The sequence below is a fragment of the Mobula birostris genome, chromosome 7 (assembly GCF_030028105.1).
Source record: "Mobula birostris isolate sMobBir1 chromosome 7, sMobBir1.hap1, whole genome shotgun sequence".
NCBI lineage: Eukaryota > Metazoa > Chordata > Chondrichthyes > Myliobatiformes > Myliobatidae > Mobula > Mobula birostris.
The window spans coordinates 102,009,980-102,029,960 of record NC_092376.1 but is presented as its reverse complement, the minus strand read 5'-3'; the positions used below and the strand labels follow the sequence as shown (position 1 = coordinate 102,029,960).

The following is a 19,981-nucleotide window of genomic DNA, read 5'->3' as shown; positions in this document are numbered from 1 at the left end:
AACCACATTCTTACTATGGCGTGGCAACCAGAACTGCACACAATATTCCAAATGCAGCCTAATCAGTGTTTAGTAAAGTTGCAAAGTACCACCCAACTTTAATATTCTGTGCCCAACCTATTAAGGCAAGCATGTCAATGCCTTGTCAACACCCTATCTAGCCATGTTGACATGTACAGGAATCTATAGACTTGTAACACAAGTCCCCTCTGTTCATCAAAATTGCTTCGCAGCCAACCACTTACAGTATGTCCAACTCCTGTTTGACCTGTTGCTTCTAAATTACTCCATTACTCCATAGCATCTAGATATCTCTTCCATCCCTGAAGCTGTTCAAGGTACCAAAGCTGCACCAATATTGACCATTACTACTTTTCATCACTCGATTATCAGTAGGAATATTTTCAGCTGTCAAAACACGAGGTTGTAAACTTCCCCAACACTCCACCTCCTTTTCTTCTTTTAATTTCTTTTTCTTGGACAGTCTATCAGGATTGAGGAGGAGTTCCTTCCACTGGGACCACCTTTAATCAAATCCCTAAAAGCTACCTCATTTGGTCACCTATCTCATTACCTCTTTATGTGACTTAGCCTCACGTTTTCTTTGATATCTCTTCTGTGGTGTGCCCTGAGATGTTTAAAGGCAGGTTTGTAACCTTATTCAATATTCTTTATTGCATGAGGAAACTGAGAGGCGAGGAAAGGATATGGGTGCCCTTATGATCAAATATTGAGTCATTACTATGTGGATCTCATAAGGTAACAACACTGAATCATACAATGGAAACAGCTAGCAAGGCCCCAGTAAATTCACCCCTTTCAGAAGAGAGGAGGAAATTATGGAAAAAAACTCTTAAATATTCTTCATCAGGCAGAGTGAGTGCAGATTCTTGTACTAATGACATTGCAGATACTTTTCACATTGTACATTCAGAGAAGCAAAAAGGGCCCACGACAGCATAAATATGAAAAGTATAAAAAACCTGTTCAAAGCCCCAAACTCAGCTTCCTGAAGCTGAATTCAATGGGCAATGAGATGGCAAGGTGTTGCTACCTCAAAAAACAAACATAACTCTTCAAGGTCTGTACTTCACGCCTCAGACTGACTCCAAATCATTAAATGTACACAGTAACTATTTGGAGGCAAATCACTGCTTTAATCTGGCTGTGCTATCTCACTCAGACAATCCCTTTATCTGCAACAAAAAATGAAATCAAAATCAGACAAACTTCTTTGTATTTCCTCAGCAGAGCTGCCATCTTCTTTCTTTAGATTTTTCTTTTTTTGTCCAGATCCATGAAATGATTTTTTTTCCCATTGGCCACTATGGCACTTCATCCAAACAATTCTCTTCTAATCCACTTATTTCCTTTGTAAAGAGAGACACTTTGGCTGACGCCGTGGATTGCAATCCAGTGACTCCTCCACAGAGGTTAAGAACAGCAGTAATTCTGGCATCTACATTCACCAGCAAACCAACAAGGTTCACACTTCAAGATCAGCTACTGGAGTGAGCTATCGTAAAGGTGCGGCTTTAGTCTCTATGTAAGGCAATGCTGACATATTGCATCTTGGTATAAGTAAGTGCATTCATCAACATCCTTAATGACGCTATGTTCTATCATGCCTCCACAGCATCGAGGACGTCGTCAAAAGGCGATGCCTGAAGAAGGTGGCATCCATCAAGAAGGACTCCCATCACCCAGGGCATACCCTCTTCTCATTGCTATCATCTGGAAGGAGGTACAGGAGCCTGAAGACATACACTCAATGTTTTAGAAACATCTTCTTCCTCTTTGCCATCAGATTTCTGAATGGACAATGAACCCATGACCACTCCAGTATGTTTTCATTTATTGCACTACTTATTTAATTTTTTTAAAAATATATTTCCTACAGTAATATATAGTTTTATTTTATTATGTACTGTATTGCGCTGCTGCTGCAACACAAAAAAATTCACAACACATGCCAGTGATATTAAACCTGATTCTGATTCTGATTCTGATTCTGTTGTCATTTGCCCTCTGATTCCAAACTGCAAACAAACTAATCTCAACCTCAGCCCATCACGAAAATTACTACAGCTGTTAGTCCATTAACAGGGTCACAGTACTGCCAGTTCAATTTGCATTGAAAGCTATGCATTTTCTGCACAGGTACCTTGGCTTTCTGAAGCAGCAGAGGTCAGATAATTTATCCTCATACAATGTTGATTCACATTAATTATGCAGCACAGTTGATATTCATGGACCCATTAAAACACAGTGATACCTATAACACTTATAATCCATGCATTTATATAATCTAATTCTCCATCTGAGTATGCATGTTTACCCACAATGATTTTACAAATTGGAACAGGGGTAAAGGGTTTCTTTGCGGTTAATAAAGGCAGAGTTTAGCTAAACTACACAGACCAATACGTCCAGAATGTGATGTGCCAGTGTATTTGGATCCAGACTTGTCAGAAAATGGGACTCCTCCCCCAACAATGAGTACACACTATGCACAGCCTGATCAGGCTAGCAATGTCAATGTCTTCCTCATGTTAGAAAAACCTGCTCCAGTCTGTGACTGACAAGGAATTGTAATGGCATCCAGCATCAGTCCAGATGTGTCCCATCCAGACCAGGCACCAGGTGAGAATTAGTATCAAAAAAGGCTGATAGAATCCTCCCACACTTGAAGAGATTGCTATTCAAACAAAGCCACAATAAAGTGTAAATATTGCTGATTATGAATCTCTGGTTGAGCATGGTGAGAATTCAAACCAATTAGCTAAAAGATCTTTTCCCTTCCCCCACCTGCTCAATCCTGACAGGAAGGAAAGTTCAGCTCATTGACTGCTGTACACGGCTCTCAATTAACCTGATTAGTTCAACAAGTAGCTCTCATGAATGACATCTTATCTAAAAGAGAAGGAAAAGCAACTTCCTTCCTCCACATTGGCCCCACTGCTCTGCTGACTGCACTTACTGGCCTTCTGGGAGACAAGAAGCAACAAACAGGCAGCTGCTTTTTGGACCCTGTGTATCTGGGCGTGTTGTCATCTGACCTATCCAGGTAGCATCAGATTATCTGAAAGGGGGAGAAAATTTGTGGCCTGCACACAATTCTGAACACCTCTTTCAGGATTGCTGAAAACAGCCCTGTCTGTCGCAAGTGCTCCCAACTATGTTTACTTTCATGATGTCTAACTTATGGACTATGCTGTCAAGTTTATCAAGCCCGACTTCTCCCCCTCTTATAACCTTTCCCAGTTTCCTTCTCACTCCATTGCAACCCATGCACTGACTCTAAGAAGAGTTACTATTTATAAACTTTGTAACAGATAAAGTGCAAATCATATGAACAAGAAAAGGAATAAAGATAAACTATAAAATTATCATTGGTAATGGCCTTTTGTGTCTATTTCAATAGCAGATTAAGTTAAAGCATTAGTAAGGTCTAAGAACTGCCTTGCCCACACAAATTAATGTGGATAAGACAATATGAAAAGGATAAAACTAAAGGCTCACACTTTTATTACAAAAGGTAATGCCCACAGAATTTTAAACATTTTTTAATCCCTTCACAACCACAACTGTCTTGAAAGTTTTGTGATTGGTACAAAAACCATTCACTGTTGAACTTTCTGCTCCCAAAATGGAAAGATCCAGTCTTCCATATCTTCTCACTATTTCCAATTTAATCTGCGTTCCAAACATGATTTGCAATTTATGAAACGAAGATGTTTTAGGATGCATTTTAACTTTTCTTGTCATCCAGGAGCGGTTGGTCTTAAAATGTGAATTAAAAGGAGGAATTCAAGACCTTGGTTCATCTGAGTGCACTGGGAGAAAATTCATTAAACCGTTCAATTATCTCAAAGAGCGGTTCTCTCCATGGTTACATCTTCACCTTGCATGGTCTCAGTAAGGAGAGGAGATGTCATTGTCCCACTTGTGCTTACACTGGGGAGACATTTCTCAGTGTGTGTGCAGGAGTCTGCGAGAATTCAGGATTAATTACACCAAAAGCAAATGCACAAGAAAAGATAATTGTTTTTATGGTATCTGTGAACGCACTGTAAAACTGATGTTCACTTTCTCTGGTCTGGATTTTCTACTGGTTTTAGAATGAGAATCCGAAGCACTTTATTGGCAGTATGTGAAACATACCGGAATTGATGGTGGACCACTGGAAGCACAAACATAGGACAGCACCATACAAGTACAGACAATACAATCGGAAGCAACTATTTACAAACAGCCATGAGCAATCAACAGTTAGCAGAACGGTCCCATGCACAAACATCAATACTCAACGTAAATAAATGTGAACACATGAACAGACTTAACAACTATCAACAGAACAAGGAGAGCAGGAAAGACCATTTAACGGATGTTGCACAGGGACAGTCAGGGTATTATACCAGAGTGAGTTTTGCTGTGACTCTGGATAGCTATAGGAAAGAAGCTTTGGAGGTGACGTATAGTCCTGGTGGTGATGGACTTGTAGCGTCTCCCTGATGCCAATTTGGTGAATAGATGACTGCTAGGGTGGGTGGAGTCAGCAGCAATTTTTTCAGCTCTTTTCTTCACTCTGGCAATGAATCGGTCTTTTAACATCAGCCAATGATCTTCTCCACTGACTGGACCACTCATTGCAACCTGAACTTGGAGAGGGAGGAGGCGGTGGGAAACTAAGTGGTGACAGACGTGGTCACAGCACCCTCAGTGATGGCTGAGTAAAAATTTCTCAGGATAGGCCCTAAGATGTTGTGTTTCCTAAACTGGCATAGACCGAACAATCTCTGCTGGACTTTCCTAGTGATGAGTGTAATGCGCTTGTCCCACTTCAATGTACTGGTAATGGTCGTCCCAGTAATCTCAATGACTGAACCACAGACACAGCCTGACCTTTTCTGACTTCTGTGTTGATATTTGCAACAACAACCTTGCACTCAACATCAGTAAGACCAAAGAATTGATTGTGGACTTCAGGAAGGGGAAGTCAAGAGATGGAATATGAGCAATGTCAAGCCAAGACCTGTATTTACTACCCATCCCTAATTACCTAGGGAGATGCTGCTACTTTTGTGAGCCACCTTCTTGAACTGTCACAGTCCTTCTGATAATGGTCCTCCCACAGTGCTGTTGGGTTGGTACCTCCAAGGTTGGATCAAAGTGACAAGGAAGGAATGGAAATATTCTTCCAAATCAAAGATGGTGTACGATATTGAAGGGAACCTAAAAGATATGGTGTTCTGGGTAACTGCTCACCCTTCTCACTGTTTTGATGAGAGGTGCTGATGGAGAAGCATTTTGTGGAAGGTACAGATTGCATCTACTGTATGGCTTTTGTAAAGGGAATGAATGTGTAACGTGTTGGATGATCTGTCAGTCGGGGCTACCTTGTCCAGGTCCTCATGAGAGTTGAAGCTGAGCTCATCCAGGGACATGAAGATCAGAGGTGATTTGCCTCTGATCTGGGCTGACATTTACGTGCCGGGCAGCACCTAATTAATTAGCTTGTTTATTTCTGCTTTTTTCTTAAAGATGTGCTGGGTGCCTCCCGGCTACCGCTATACCCCTGCATGCTTCACGGATCAGTATCGGGTCGCTGCCCGGAGGGTGGGTCCACTGCACCACCCCAACCTCTGACTCAGCCTAACACACCATCATCAGTGTGCTCCGCACTGTCCCAATTCCGGTAAGTGATACTAGACTGTACATGCATTATTTCTACTTTATATAGGCTGTTTATTTTTATGCGTTGTTTGGTATGATTTGGCAGCTTCATAGCTTAAAGGTTACTAGAGAGCGCTTGCGTGCGATTTTCTGCCGACAGCGCTTGCGTGAGATTTTCGCTACCAAAAACAGTGCAGGCAATCGTTGTGGAGAAGTATTTCTAATTTATATAGGCTGTGTATTTATCATATCATTCCTGCTTTTACTATATGTTACTGTTATTTTAAGTTTTATGTGCTATTTGGCATGATTTGGTAGGTTATTTTTGGGTCTGGGAACACTCACAAATTTTTCCCATATAAATAAATGATAATTGCTTCTTCGCTTTTTTTTAGATTATGAAGACACACAGTCCTCTTTTATTGTCATTTAGTAATGCATGCATAAATTTCCTCTGGTGTGATATCACAAAACACAGGACAGACCAAGACTGAAAAAACTAACAAAACCATATAATTATAACATATAGTTACAACAGTGCAACAATACCATAACTTGATGAAGAAGTCCATGAGCACAGTAAAAAGTTCAAATTCTCTCATCTCACGCAGAGGGGAGAAGGAAGAAAAACTCTCCTTGCCATGCCCAACCACACTCCGAATCTGAGTCATCTGAAAACTTCGAGCCTCTGGTCAGCTCTCCGACACCGAGTACTGAGCGCCATCTCTGTCCTAATGATTCAACCTCAATCTCGGTCGCCAACAGCAGGCAAAGCCGGGGATTTTGAGGCTTTCCCTCCGGAAGATTCCCGACCATGCAGTAACAACAGCAGCAAACTGGCGTTTCAGAAAACTGGCTTTACGACGTTCCGGCTTATGAACCATTTCATAGGAACGCTCTACCTTCGGATGGTGGGGGAAACCTGTAGTAACTCCAGGATATTGATGGTGGAGCACTTGGCAAGGGTACATGGTTAGGCTCTTGCTAGTTAGAGATGGCCATAGCCTTGCAATTCTGTGGCATGTACATAACTTGTCACTCATCAGCCCACACCAAGATTTGTCTTAGGCCTTGCTGTATGCAGGTATGGGCTGGAATGGAAGTAACTTTATACAATGGTCAAAGAACATCACGCAATGGTTAATGACCTTTCCCAATTCTGCCCTTGGGAAGGTCATGGATGAAATAGCTAAAAGTAACTGATTCTATGGGAATGCTCTGATGAACGCCTGGCATGAGACCCTGGGCTGGGATGATTGGTTTCCAAAGACCATCTACCTTTGTGAAAGATATAAATCTGACCGATGGGGTGTCTCTCAGCCCCACCCCCACACCAACTCCTTGATGCCCACTGTTCAGTTTTACACTCAGCAAGTTATACATAATGCTGAGGCCAATCATTCTCACCTCAGCCACTGTATTTCCCATCAAGCAAGGCCTTGGCTGCCTGCAATCTCAAGGATTTGAAGATTAATATCCAAAGCTGAGAAATAATGATTGAGATATTAAGTAAACAACTGCTTTTAATGTCATTAAATACCTTTATTTTGTGGTTACAATAATAGTGGAAACTGGAAAAAAGATTCCCTAACAATCAAAAGTTAAGAGATCATGTGTCAAAACGTTCAAGTGCCCTCCTGGAATAATTCAACCCAGAGTTTGCAGCAACAGGCCCAGCCAATTATTTGGGGAAGATAATATATGATGACAGATTGTCCTCAACCAACCATTCTGTGGTCAAACCTCCTCACAATGGCAGCATCTTCTGCACAGGGAGCAGAGGATACAAGCTAACAGAAAACCTGATTGCATTCAGTATTACAAACAACCTCATCCTTTTTCATCCAATCCAGACAATTGGAAATGAATTACTGAAGTTTGGAATATACCAGCAAAGATTGTCTTAATATGTGAAATAAAAGGGGACTATATGAATATGGCCCATTTAGCCTATGTTTTGCTCCCAAAGCAATTCTACTAATCTTATTCTCCCAAATACTTCCTTGTTCTCTGTCACTCATCAACATTCAGCACCCCCCCCACCCACCACTGATTCTTTCTCACCCACCTACTCTTGAGGAAAGTTACAGCAGCCAATTAATTTACTAACCAGAAGTTCCATGTGATGTAAGGATAGTCCAGAGTACCCAGGGAAAGCCATGTGGTCACAGAGAGAACTTGCAAACTCCACAAGTCAGACTCAAACACAGATCTCTGGAACCATGAGACAGCAGCACTGCCTGCTGTACAACTGTGATGTCCAAGAGAAAATAAAACAAAAATGGATCTTCCTTTACCCCTTTCTAAAATCTACAAATGGTCAGTGAACCACGAGCAGAGAAAGAGACCTCAGTAACTGTTAACATGACTATAGAAAATAAATCATTTGTGTTCCCTATGCTGGTGGCTTTTATGAGCTACCCTCTGGTCCTAGACTCACCCACTGTAAGAAACATCCTCTCTACGTCCACTCTATCAAGGCCTTTCAATATTCTATAGGCTTCAATGAGATAAGCTCATTCTTCTAAACTCCTGCAAGTTCAGGTCCAGAGACATCAAACACTCCTCATGTGTTAACACTTTTATTCCTGGAATTATTCTTGTAAATCTTCTTCCCTTAAGGAAACTTCTTAACCCCCTAATCAAACCTGGATCATTACACAACACCCAATCCAGAATTGCCTTTCCCCTTGTGGGCTTGACCACAAGCTACTCTAAGAAGCCATCTCATTGGCATTCTACAAATTCCCTCTCTTGGGATCCAACACCAACCTAATTTTCCCAGTCTACTTGTACATTGAAATCCCCCAACACTAACATAATATTGCCCTTTTTACATGCTTTTTACCCCACTAGATCACCCCCTCAACAGTATCCAAAGCGTTATGCTTACTAGCGACAAGAATGGACACAGGGATACTCTGCACTGGCTGCTTATTCCCTTTCCCTCTCCTGACAGTCACCCAGATACCTGCCTCCTGCCACTCAAGATGCCTACCTCCCTGAAGCTCCCATCTATAACCTCCTCATTCTCCTGTATGAACTGAAGGTCATCCAACTGCAGCTGCAGTTCTTCACCACAGTCTGTAAGGAACTGCTGCTCACTGCACTTTGTGTAGATGTAGTTACCAAGAAGACTGGAGGTCATCTAGAGTTCCCACATCTCACAACAAAGAGTATACCGTTAACTCTAAACCCAATCTCACCTCACTATGTACAAAAAAGAGAAAAAAAACTTACTAGAGTCTAACTTAGAGCCTCTACCTGTTCTCACCGAAGCATGCAGAGCCAAAGCCTGACCACTCTAACATTATCCACTCATAATATGGCCACTCTGTTTACATCTCCCTTATTTTTATTGGCCTTTGCCAAGTGCCTAATAGATGTTTATGACTGTAGCCCACCAAAAAGTCCTGAAAGGCCCCAAGCTCTGTTCATACCTCGCACTGCCTCAACAGAACAAGCAATTGCTGACAATAATTGCAGCTCGCCATGTATTCCTTCCATGCATTATTTACCACAGAACCCAGTCTTGGCAAACCAAAAACAAGGTCCTCTTTTTACTCAATTTCTGGATTTCATTCACAATTTCCCAACTTCTCTAGGCTACATTACAAGAATTACACCATCCTTGAAAATATCACACACAGCTCACATTATATCCAGTTTGAACATCACTGTATTTTATTTAAATGAATGAGCCTTTTTCAGTTCATTGCTTATTGTTTCCATTCCTGCATCATCTCCATCCAATGAAAATGAAGCCAGTGATATGAAAATAAAATCAGCAAACTTTTTACTACTCCTGTCATTAATATGATGTTGTTGCAAAAAGAAGTGTTTGGGAAAATATTTTTCCACTTATTTTCATCCACGATGGCCTTTGATGAAAATGCATCTAATGTCACCAAAACAATGATATGACAATTCTTCAACTTACACTGAATAGAAAAACTGAGCAAAGTGCATTATGGGCTCTTTGGTACAATGCTTGTGGAGCGTAAACAATGTTCACAGAAAGAAAAAAGAATTGTGGACATGTACACCAAAGGGTTAATGATAAATATTCGTAAATCAAGAAGGTATTGTAATGCATGATTCGCACTCTCCTCTTTCTCCACTGCTCTTTTGTTTCTTAAAATCCCATCATATGCAGTTGACTAAGTGTTCAAAGTCGACATAACAGAATTGCACCAAACATGCAGAGGAAAACTGAATGCTGTGTGCTGGAACTAACTCTCTTTGCCTTAGCGCATAACTTGAAGACCTACCATTCACTGAGGAATTTTACCTTAAACAATAATCACAACATAAATGACACATACAACAATTGTAATCATGGACTTCATGTGATTATTCATATTAAAAAAAGGGTTTGTCCCAGCCAGACTTTTGTTGAATTTGATGTAATAAATTAATTAACTCCTGTAACCCAGGGCAGGTCCTTCCTGCTGACTAATGAAGGTGACAATGAAGAGTGACCCAGATTCTCCAGAGCTGCAGGATTATGACATCAGTACAACTGTGCTCAGGTCATTGAAAAGTGCAGGTTCTGGTTGGAGGCTGGCAGCTGGTACAGGGGGCTGAGTCTGCCCACCTCTGTCAAGAAGGGCACATCACACGTACATTTTAAACTCCATGATGATATACTTTAGACAAATGACAATCTGTGGAAGCAAATGAAGGTATATATTTTTGCAATACATTCTGGTGTTTGAGAATGCAGTGTCTGAAGTGGGGTAGCAGTAAACTTTTAAGAGAATTACTAATCAACAGAGTGACATAACTGTGCCTCTCACACCCAGCAACTTAGGGTCATCTCAAAGTGTCCTTCAGGATTGCTTCTTGCAATTTTATCATTTTATTTATAGTGCAAGTCCAGGGTTGATATGAAGCTAACACAAAAATAACAAGCCTATCTTTAGGTCTTGTATGAAGACTGCTTCAGTCAACTTGGCTTTAACAATGGACCAAAAATACCTGCTGGAAGGAGTCAACGGGTCAGGCAGTATCTGTGCAGGGAAATGGACAAATAATGTTTCAGAACTGAGACTCTTCATCTAAACTGAAAGAGTAGAGGTGGAAAAAAGAAAGATTGCAACCAGTATAAAGAGATGATGGGGAGGGATGGGTCAAGAGCTGTCAGACGATGGATTGGTCCAGGTGAGGAATGACTGGCAAATGGAGGAGGGAAGGATGGAGATAGAAAAGGATGCTCGGAAGTGATAGGAGGAGACAACAAATGACCACATCTGATAGAATCTGCCAGGAGAAGAAGAGGAGTATGGAATCCATGTAAAGGATGTGGAGTGGGTTAGGAACAATGGGTTTAATAGTGGATGTGTGCAATGTATTCTTGGAGTTAACAGTGAATTTGATTCAAGCCAAAGTTTCTCCTGTTATTCCGGTACATTGTTTTCTGATGTCAAGAAAAGAGCAAGTTTCTTTTTGTTAATAATCAAGATGGTTTCTTTCTCCCCATTGTAGATCTCATGCTCCACAGTAATCTAAGACCCACACTATGTTGCCAGACCTATAAAATCACTGGCCATTACTGGCTCAACTGAGATCTGCCAGGCTGCTGCTGTTTCAACTCTGTGCCAATAAATCACCCACTGGATCACAAGTTTGAATTAAGTAAGCCCCGAGACAATTCCCAAAACCTCAAACCAAGCACCAGGACTTAACAGTTTACAGTTAACACTTGCCACTCGGATTTTGCCAGAATGTCTGATGGTAACTGGGAACCATCAGTTGCACAGTCTAACACACTAATTCATGTTTCTTCCTGCCCCTCACCCCTTTCTGCATATCCCATGACTAGCCAGGTGGCACAACAGGTAGTATCTCTCAGCTCCAGGAACATGGATTTGGATATGATCTCTGTGGAATTTGCAGATTCATCCTGGGACCACACAGGTTATTTCTGGATGCTCCTGGTCCTTCCCAAATCCCAAAGATGTGCTGGTTGGGAAGCTAATTGGTCATTGTGAAAAGGCTGAAGTGCAATAGGAAGTTGGTAAGGGAAACCAAAGGACAGTTAATGGGGAAGTGAGGTTAGAGGGAAACAAGAAGGGACTGGGACTATTGGGATTGCTCTGGAAGATGGCACGCTGAACTGTGTCTTTCTATGTCATAAGGACATATGAATTGGTTTCCTTTCTTGCACAGAATACTGTAGGCCAAAGATCTAGTCTCACAGTTTTAAAAACCAGCAATGATATTGTTGGATGAATGACCAATTCAGAACGGCCCCATAGAACTTACTGCAGAAACAGGCTACAATGAGTTATCTTGCAATTCCTCTCCTCTCTCTTATTCCATGTCCTACATTGCCCTATTCCCTTCTCCCTCAGCTTCCCATTAACTCAGCTGGTGTTTGGGAAATTGAAAGAGATCTGTTGCCAGGTACAGTTCCATTTGGTCCTCTGCTTTCATGAGAACCTATAGAAAGTCCATCTCTTGTCAGAGGTGATGGATGGGGTTGGGAGTTGCAGCATCCTAGACACAACACATATACAAGAAAATGATGTTAAAACATTTCCAATGGGAACTTGGACTGGACATCATCTATCTCAGCCTTCCCTTGTAGAGATTTGCCACATTACAGGATTGTAATTAATAGAAAAACTTTAAAGACTTAAATAAAAACTTGCAGAGACTCTAAAACACTGAGGATCCAACTAACACCATTACCCAACTACTAACTGGTCAACAGTATTAAGATAACTCTATAGTGATGACTTTTCCTAAGAAGGAGAGGATGCACCCCAGTGTATGTTTGCCCAGCGACTTCAACCATAGGCTATCATGCACCGGCTGAGTCACAATATGAATGAGATCCCAACGTTTGTTCCATAGGTACCCAGTCTCCCTTTCAGAGAGAACTCCACTGGTAGCCACAGTACTTTGCTGGCTCTCTTTGTTCACCATTATTGCTAATCACAAATCAGCCAAGGCTGCAAACGAGAGATGAGGATTACTTCTCTGTACTTCAGTGTCGGGAATCACCATTCTGTGCTGTTACAAACTGTTGTTTAACTAAAGAAATGATTGAAAGAAGTCTTTCTGATACAGTAATTAATGTGTCACACAAAGTGCATACAGGTACTTCCAATAATGCTCCACTGAAATAAAATCATTGCCCCGGGTTCTCCATGTTCTACAGCTCAATGCATATAATACAAACACTGCACCAAACACACAGGGTCTGATTCTGCCTTCTGCTCTTCAATGTTACTGCAATTATGCAACATGAGGGTGCTCCTCAAATCTTTGTTTTCTCCTGCTCTCCTGAAGGTATCAACGTGCACTGTCTTAGAGCAGCCCCAATCTCTGACACCTTAACCAAGTGTCCATTACTCACACACACAAGTGCCAACAGCCACTCTGACAAAAGAGCATCCATGCATCAACCTGGCCAACAACACACAATGTATTCTCCATTGAAAGTTACTTGATCAGCAGTCAGTAAGGAAGATGCCTGATCATCTCCCTTTATCCACTGAGCAAGAGCCTCATTACTCCCTTCTGTATTGTGTCATGCTTCTGGCAAATTGGAACATTTTCTAGTCAGAGTTCATCAGTGCATTTCCTAATGGCTGGAGCTGGAGTATAAGCAGCAAGAAGTGTCCAGTAACAAAGCACGGATACAATACTGTGAAACACCAAATCATTCAGGAATTATGTTGAAAGTTCTTAAACTCTCCATCTTTCCACTGATTCAAGTAACACAAAATCACAAACTATAGAGTTTATATTCAAGTAGATATATTCGTAGAAAAATACATACATACATTTGTTTGTACATGTAGTTATCTACAATTTAACAACATACATCAACTATAACAATCAATTGAAAAACCAGACAGCAGGAATCTGTCACCTTGAACAATTCCCTCATTAAGCCAAATTCATAAGAGCTCCAATCTCTAATAATAACAAGTATAACAATTTGTATTTATTTAGCACCTTAAACATCACAAATTGTCCCAATGCACAAAACACCAGAAAATTTCCAAGCTGGTCTCAGATAAAAAGGGCAATTACAACACACAAAACAAGATGAAGGAGACAGAGTAGTTACACATTCAAAATCAAACACGTTTGCAAGGACACAATAAAAACCAGCCAATGAACCACTGCCACTTGCAGAGGCAGTGTCACACAATAATCAATAACAAACAATTGTTGGTACCTGTCAATTATCACTGGGTCTGATGGCGTTTCATTCCTGTTGCCACAACTTTTCTTGTCACAGCAGCGACTGCAGGAGGAGGAAAAGAGAAGTTGAAATCAGCATCAAATAACTGCTACAATGTCTTAAATTACTGATGTCTTCCCTCGCTGTACTGATCAGCCATTGTAGGTATAATTTAATGGCTGAGTAACTCATGCCAAGCCTATTGCAGGGCACAACAGGTAGAAATCAGTAGGAAACCATGGTTGAATTTGGGAAAATTACTACTTCCCACTTCCCCTAGACAGCAGGTGATAATTAAAGAGTGAAAAGATGCCTTTGTAAAGGTGTGCAGCAAACCAGGGCTCACCTGACGTAGGGAAGCAACCCCTTTTCAAAACAATAGATGGAGTAAACCTCTTCAGCACCAAGATGTTGGTCTTATTGTCTCTCATTTTACAACCATCACAGATGGTGAAAACTATTCAGCAGAACACGACAGTCATTCTGACATTCTGACGTTCTATTTCAAAGCTTGCAATGTTGCACTGAGCTTGAGTGTGGAAACTCAAGATTGAAACTAGTTCATTATTTGGGTTCCACTGTTTCTGTATAACATTCCTGATTAACTCACAAGTGGGAAATAAAAGAATCCCTATTACACATTCAACAGGTAAAATCCTAGTTCCTTATCAATAGTAATGCATGCAGTAATACCTTTGCACTGCATATACCTATGGCTTTCAGAAGAGAGCTTACCATTGCTAACCAAGCGCTGAGCACACGAATGTTGCGTGCTAAATGTCTGATGGCACTCGGCTAAAAAGAGGGACAGTTTCAGGCGACTAGATAGACACTGACTTTTTATTTTTATTTATGGATACAGCATGGAGCAAGTAGCCACACTGCCCAGCAGCCCTGCTTTTTCACACTAGCCTTATCACAGGGCAATTTACAATGGCCAATTAATGGTACTTTCTTGGACTGTGGGAGGAAAACGGAGCATTCGGAGGAAACCCAAGTGGTCATGGGGAAAACATACAAACTCCAGCGCCGGAATTGTACTCCCAACTCTGGAACACCCTGAGCTGCTACTGTAAGACTAAAGTCCTGAAGACCTAATTAGTGGTCAGAGGCAGTGGCGATAGTTGCCAGGTCTTCCAACAACCAGTGATCCTCCATCTCCGAGGTCATCACTCTTTCTCCCCAGGGAGTCAAAACCACTTTGTAACAGCACAACAATGGGATTACACGAGGGCCCAACACTCATCTTTAGGCAAAGTAACTACTCTTCATCCATATCTACCTTCCCTTAAAGTGGAAAAAATTGTAGTTGGAAACTTGCTGAGGTCCCTCTCAGTACTTGGTCTTCTTCATTTGTGAATAGAACATCCCCACTTCTGCCCTTTTGGTGAAGGAAGGTCATTGATAAGTGGTTGAAGATGGTTGGGCTTAGATTACTACCCTGAGGAAGTTCCGCAATGCTATCCTGATGCTAGGATTATTGACCTTCAACAACCGATAACACCTTTTTCAAGGGTAACTCCAACCAAGGGTGTTTTCTCCTTGATGGCCATTGACCTCAATTTTCCTCAACCTTCTTGGTTCCACACTCTCCTTATGTCAAGATTAGTCACATCTTTCTTTGGTTTGATTAGGCACAATATAAACACTACTGTCTGGAGATATTTATCAGAGTGGAACCCATAATATCTAGACCAGGATTCCCAACCAGGGATTTACAGACCTCTCAGTAAATGGTGGGGTCCATGGCATAAAAAAGATTGGGAACTCCTCCTCTGGATTGTCAACAATGACATCCGCTAGGCTGTCACATGGAAGGCATCTTTCATGCTACACTGGACACAATACTGATGTCACCAGTAATTACGTATAGACAGCTGCAGTCTCTGCACAAGCCATTGGCTTTCCAGGTTGATTCCGGTTTCTGCTCAGTTAGCTCTGCCTACTGACTCAGTATTTAAAGAACTACAATTACGTCAGCACTCTAAGGACTGGAAGGGGAAAATTGCCAGTCAGTACCTATGAATCTGTAATTGCAAGGCCATTACCTTGGCAGGGGTGAATGAGGGTAAAATGACCTACCACTGTTCCTGTATGAAGGCGGGCCACACTCTCTTGGAAAGCTACTAACGTGAGATACACAGCAAAGAAAGGGGGAGACAAATAAATTTCAGCACGCTCAATCTAATTTGTGCAACAGAATAGATTTTAGAATAAAGGCCATTTAGGACAGCACTTGATGAGGTTTCTGGCTAGATCATGTTGAGTTAGGCTCTGCTTTATTCCTTTATGTCTTATGGCCACTGTTGTTTAGCCAGAATGTGCAGGGTGAGCTGGAAGTCAACAGAGTGGACAAAGGCATTCAGATTATACAAAGCTTTGGTTCAATGACACCATCCTACCTGTGAGTGATGTTAATGCACGTCATTCAACCAAAGCTTATGCAATCTTTTAAGCAAATTTGCTAGAGGACTTGCAGCAAGTGTTAGATATCAAAACATCTCTTAACTTCCTACAGCCATGTATTTAACTAACTAGGCAAAGGGGAGATTTCTTATCCATAAACCTCTGCATTTTTGCCTCACACTTCTTTGGTAAAACTCTCCTAAATATTTACACTTTGCTGGGGATTTTGGTCACCCGTCCATTGACGGCACAGTGGCCAGCTGGAAGTCATAGCTCCATCTGCCCAGATTCATTCCTGACCTTCAGTGTTAACTGCATAGAGTTTGCACGTTCTCCCTGTAGGCTTCTTCCAGGTGCTCCCAGATCCCAAAGGCAGATCAGTGGGTTAATTGGCTGCTGTAAATGATCCCAGTATGTAGGTAAGTGGTGGGAACTGGTGGGAGTGTGGGGAGAATACAACATTATCAGTGATCAATAGTCAGCACAGACCAAAGGACCAGTTTCTGTGCTGTATGATTCTACGACGCTGCTCAGGATAAATAACTGTGTGATAACCTTCCTTCATATGCCTTGGCACATCTCACCACTCTGCAGTTCTACATAAATGTAAATTGCTGTTACTGTTCCCCAACTAGTTTTCAATAGTTCTTGGGTCTGCCTCTGCTGTGAGTGCTGCTAGGAGTACCTCAGACAAAGATCATTCTCCAAGTAAGGGCCGGAGCCATCACAAGGATACTCACTCACCACCAACACTTCACAATGGCTGAGGGGCCAGGCAGAGCAGCAGTGATTGGACAGGCCCAGTGGCCTGACTCCGTGTAGCACATACTATGTACTTCTTTCTACCGTCCAGACACACTCACCAGGGGCGAGTAGCTTATGACCAGCAGCAGAACCCCAGTTGCTTTGTGCCTCTCCACAGTTGGCAGGGCTCAGGGAGCTGAGCTGCTGCTCTCCAACAGCTGAGACAAATAATCCACAGCCTGGGTATCGAACATGGGAGGCGGGAGCACCAGGGGAAACATCTGTGATTTTTGCTTTGTGTCTATGTCTAAATAGAGACGGCTTTCGATGCCTAACTCCCACTTCTCAGCAGAAATTCAGACATTTACAAGTGTTTTATCTGGCTTGTAAATCTGGTAGTCATTTTGTTCTGATCATCTCCATACTAACACTTCCAATTCATTCACTGAACCAGTTGAAAACTCTGCAGAGGAATAACAACAAGCTCAGTCAGTCCAGTTGTACTGAGAGAAGGACTCAAAATTGCTGATTAACAAGGAGGCCCCTGGCCTATTAACAGGAAACTGATATGATTCCTCCCTCAGCAATTGTCATCTCTCTGTGTGTTGATTACTGTCACTAATCAAGAACTGGCCTGGGGCTGATGTGGTCAATCGACCTTACTAAAATAATGCATGTCATCTAACATGATACCCTATGCATACTATTTCTGTGGTAATGTATTGTGCGTCATTGTTAAGTTTACACAGAGGAAGTTAAAATTGGGTCTCTCCTGAAACTTTGAATGGCTCTGCTCCCACAAGGAAAGTTAGTTTCACACCATATGGGTGATAGTATAGCATAGCAATTAGCTGAGGTGATTAATGGCAAACAGACTCTCATTTTATGCTTCTCACAGAGGGCACATTTGCACCCAAGTGCAAATTCAGCATATCCAAACTTTGACAGACTATAATGCAGAGGAAGAACTCAGTCTTGCAACACTCAGAGTGGCAAAAAGGTGCAGTCCAGATGAAGGGTCTCGGCCTGAAACGTCGACTGTGCTCTTTTCCATAGATGCTGCCTGGCCTGCCGAGTTCCTCCAGCGTTTATTGTGAGTTGCTGAAAAGGTGCATGCCTGCTGCCCTGCTACAAGCCAGCAGCACTTTATTTGCAATTTAAAGCAGCATTAGTGACACAATGGGTGACAGCTTCCACATCAGCAGGTCACGTCAAGTAATAAACAAACAGCACCCTCACAAAACCTCACTTCAATAGCCAACAATGAACCTGTAATCTCCCTCATCAGCTGACTGACCTTTCTGAAGGTGCCTTTCTCATCCCTTTCTTAACACCCTCCGCACACTGAAAGATATTATCCCTCCGGTTTTCTGTCTCCTATAATCTAAACCATACAGCTGTGGGAATTCTGGGCACCTTCGGTAATCAGAGCTGACCCTCACCTACAGAGTGCTGCAAACCCACAACACCCCACACACTAACATGTAAACAACAGAGACAATTGTCAATATGGGCTCAGCTATTTGTCATGCATGCTAAATTATGGTGCAAAGCAAGATTCCCACAAATAAAAAACCCAAAGAGATGATTGTGCCACCCATGAAAATGTCAGCACCCTTGCCTTCTGGCTCCTGTAAATAAATCCTTGCATGGCTGGTCCACGAGTATCAGGTCAGACTGACAATTGGTGGTCTGTTCTATCTGGTGTGGAGGGGCCTCTGTACAGGATCAGGAAAAGCTGCAGAAAGTTGTAAACTTAGTAAGCTCCGTCACAGACACTAGCCTCCCCAGCATCGAGGGCTAAAGCCTCCCCAGCAAAAGGCGATGCCTCAAAAATGCAGTAGCTATCACTAAAGACCCCGATCACCCAGAACATGCTCTCTTCTCATTGCTACCATCAAGGAGGAGGTACAGGAGCCTAACACTCGACACTTCAGGAACAGCTTCTTCCCCTCCGCCAACAGATTCCTGAGTGGACAATGAATCCAAGTACACTTCCTCTGTATTTTTACCCTCTCTTTTTGCACTATTTATATAAATTAATTCTTTAATACTTGCTACTGTAACTTATAGACTCTTATGATTATGTATTGCAATGGACATATACGAGTGATAGCAAACCTGATTCTGAATGAGCTATCCACACCTGGGACTTGTTTCTTTTATATATGGTGTGGAACAAGCCCTTCCCATCTAACCAGCCGTGCTGCCCAGAAGCCCACCTATTTTACACAAGCCTAATCACGGGACAATTTACAATGACCAGTTAACATACTAACCTGTATGTCTTTGGACTGTGGGAGAAAACTGGAGCACCCAGAGGAAACCCACACAATCACAGGGAGAACGTACAGAATTGAACTCTGAACTCCAACGCCCTGAGCTGTAATAGCTTTGCGCTAGCCCGTCCACCACAGTGGTGCCCTAGTTTTTGTGCTGCTGCATTGATGAAAGGGGGCCCATTCCAATCAGGCTAATGGAGGTTGCACTGGTGAGCAGGATCAGGCATTGATACATCAGCCCACTCCCAGAATCAAGTGACTTCACTCACGTCCATCAAAACACACAACACACCCAAACCAGGAGTCAACAGCTCCAGAAGATCAGAGGTGAATGCTCAGAGAAAGTTTCAGTGCTAGTAGTCTTCTAGACACTTGTGATACCCGATGAAGGTATTCTTACAGTGCTTAACTTCACAACAATATTCAACACCACAAAAACTTCCTCTGCTTAACAGAATGAATGAAAAAAATCAAACTGAGTACTGCCCAGAGAAATGCGTTTCTGAAAATACACACTTGGTTCTCACACAACTTGCATTTCAAACTGGGAGAATTAACACCCACAAAGGACAAGACATAAGTAGATGCACAGAAATAAAGGCACAGGTACCAACAGAAACAAAGGTTCTGAGTTATAGACACAGACAGAGATACAGACACTCAGACAGAC

General features: G+C 42.1%; 1 protein-coding gene across 4 annotated transcripts in view; it reads right to left on the bottom strand.

The window, feature by feature from the left end:
• The window catches only part of ebf1a (EBF transcription factor 1a), a 476,793-nt gene that overhangs the window by 442,182 nt on the left and 14,630 nt on the right, over positions 1–19,981 (bottom strand). For all 4 annotated transcript variants that reach the window (XM_072263544.1, XM_072263543.1, XM_072263545.1 and 1 more), the window contains one exon: positions 13,874–13,942. In XM_072263544.1, the coding sequence (XP_072119645.1) occupies positions 13,874–13,942 (69 nt within the window). The remainder of the gene's footprint in view (positions 1–13,873; positions 13,943–19,981) is intronic.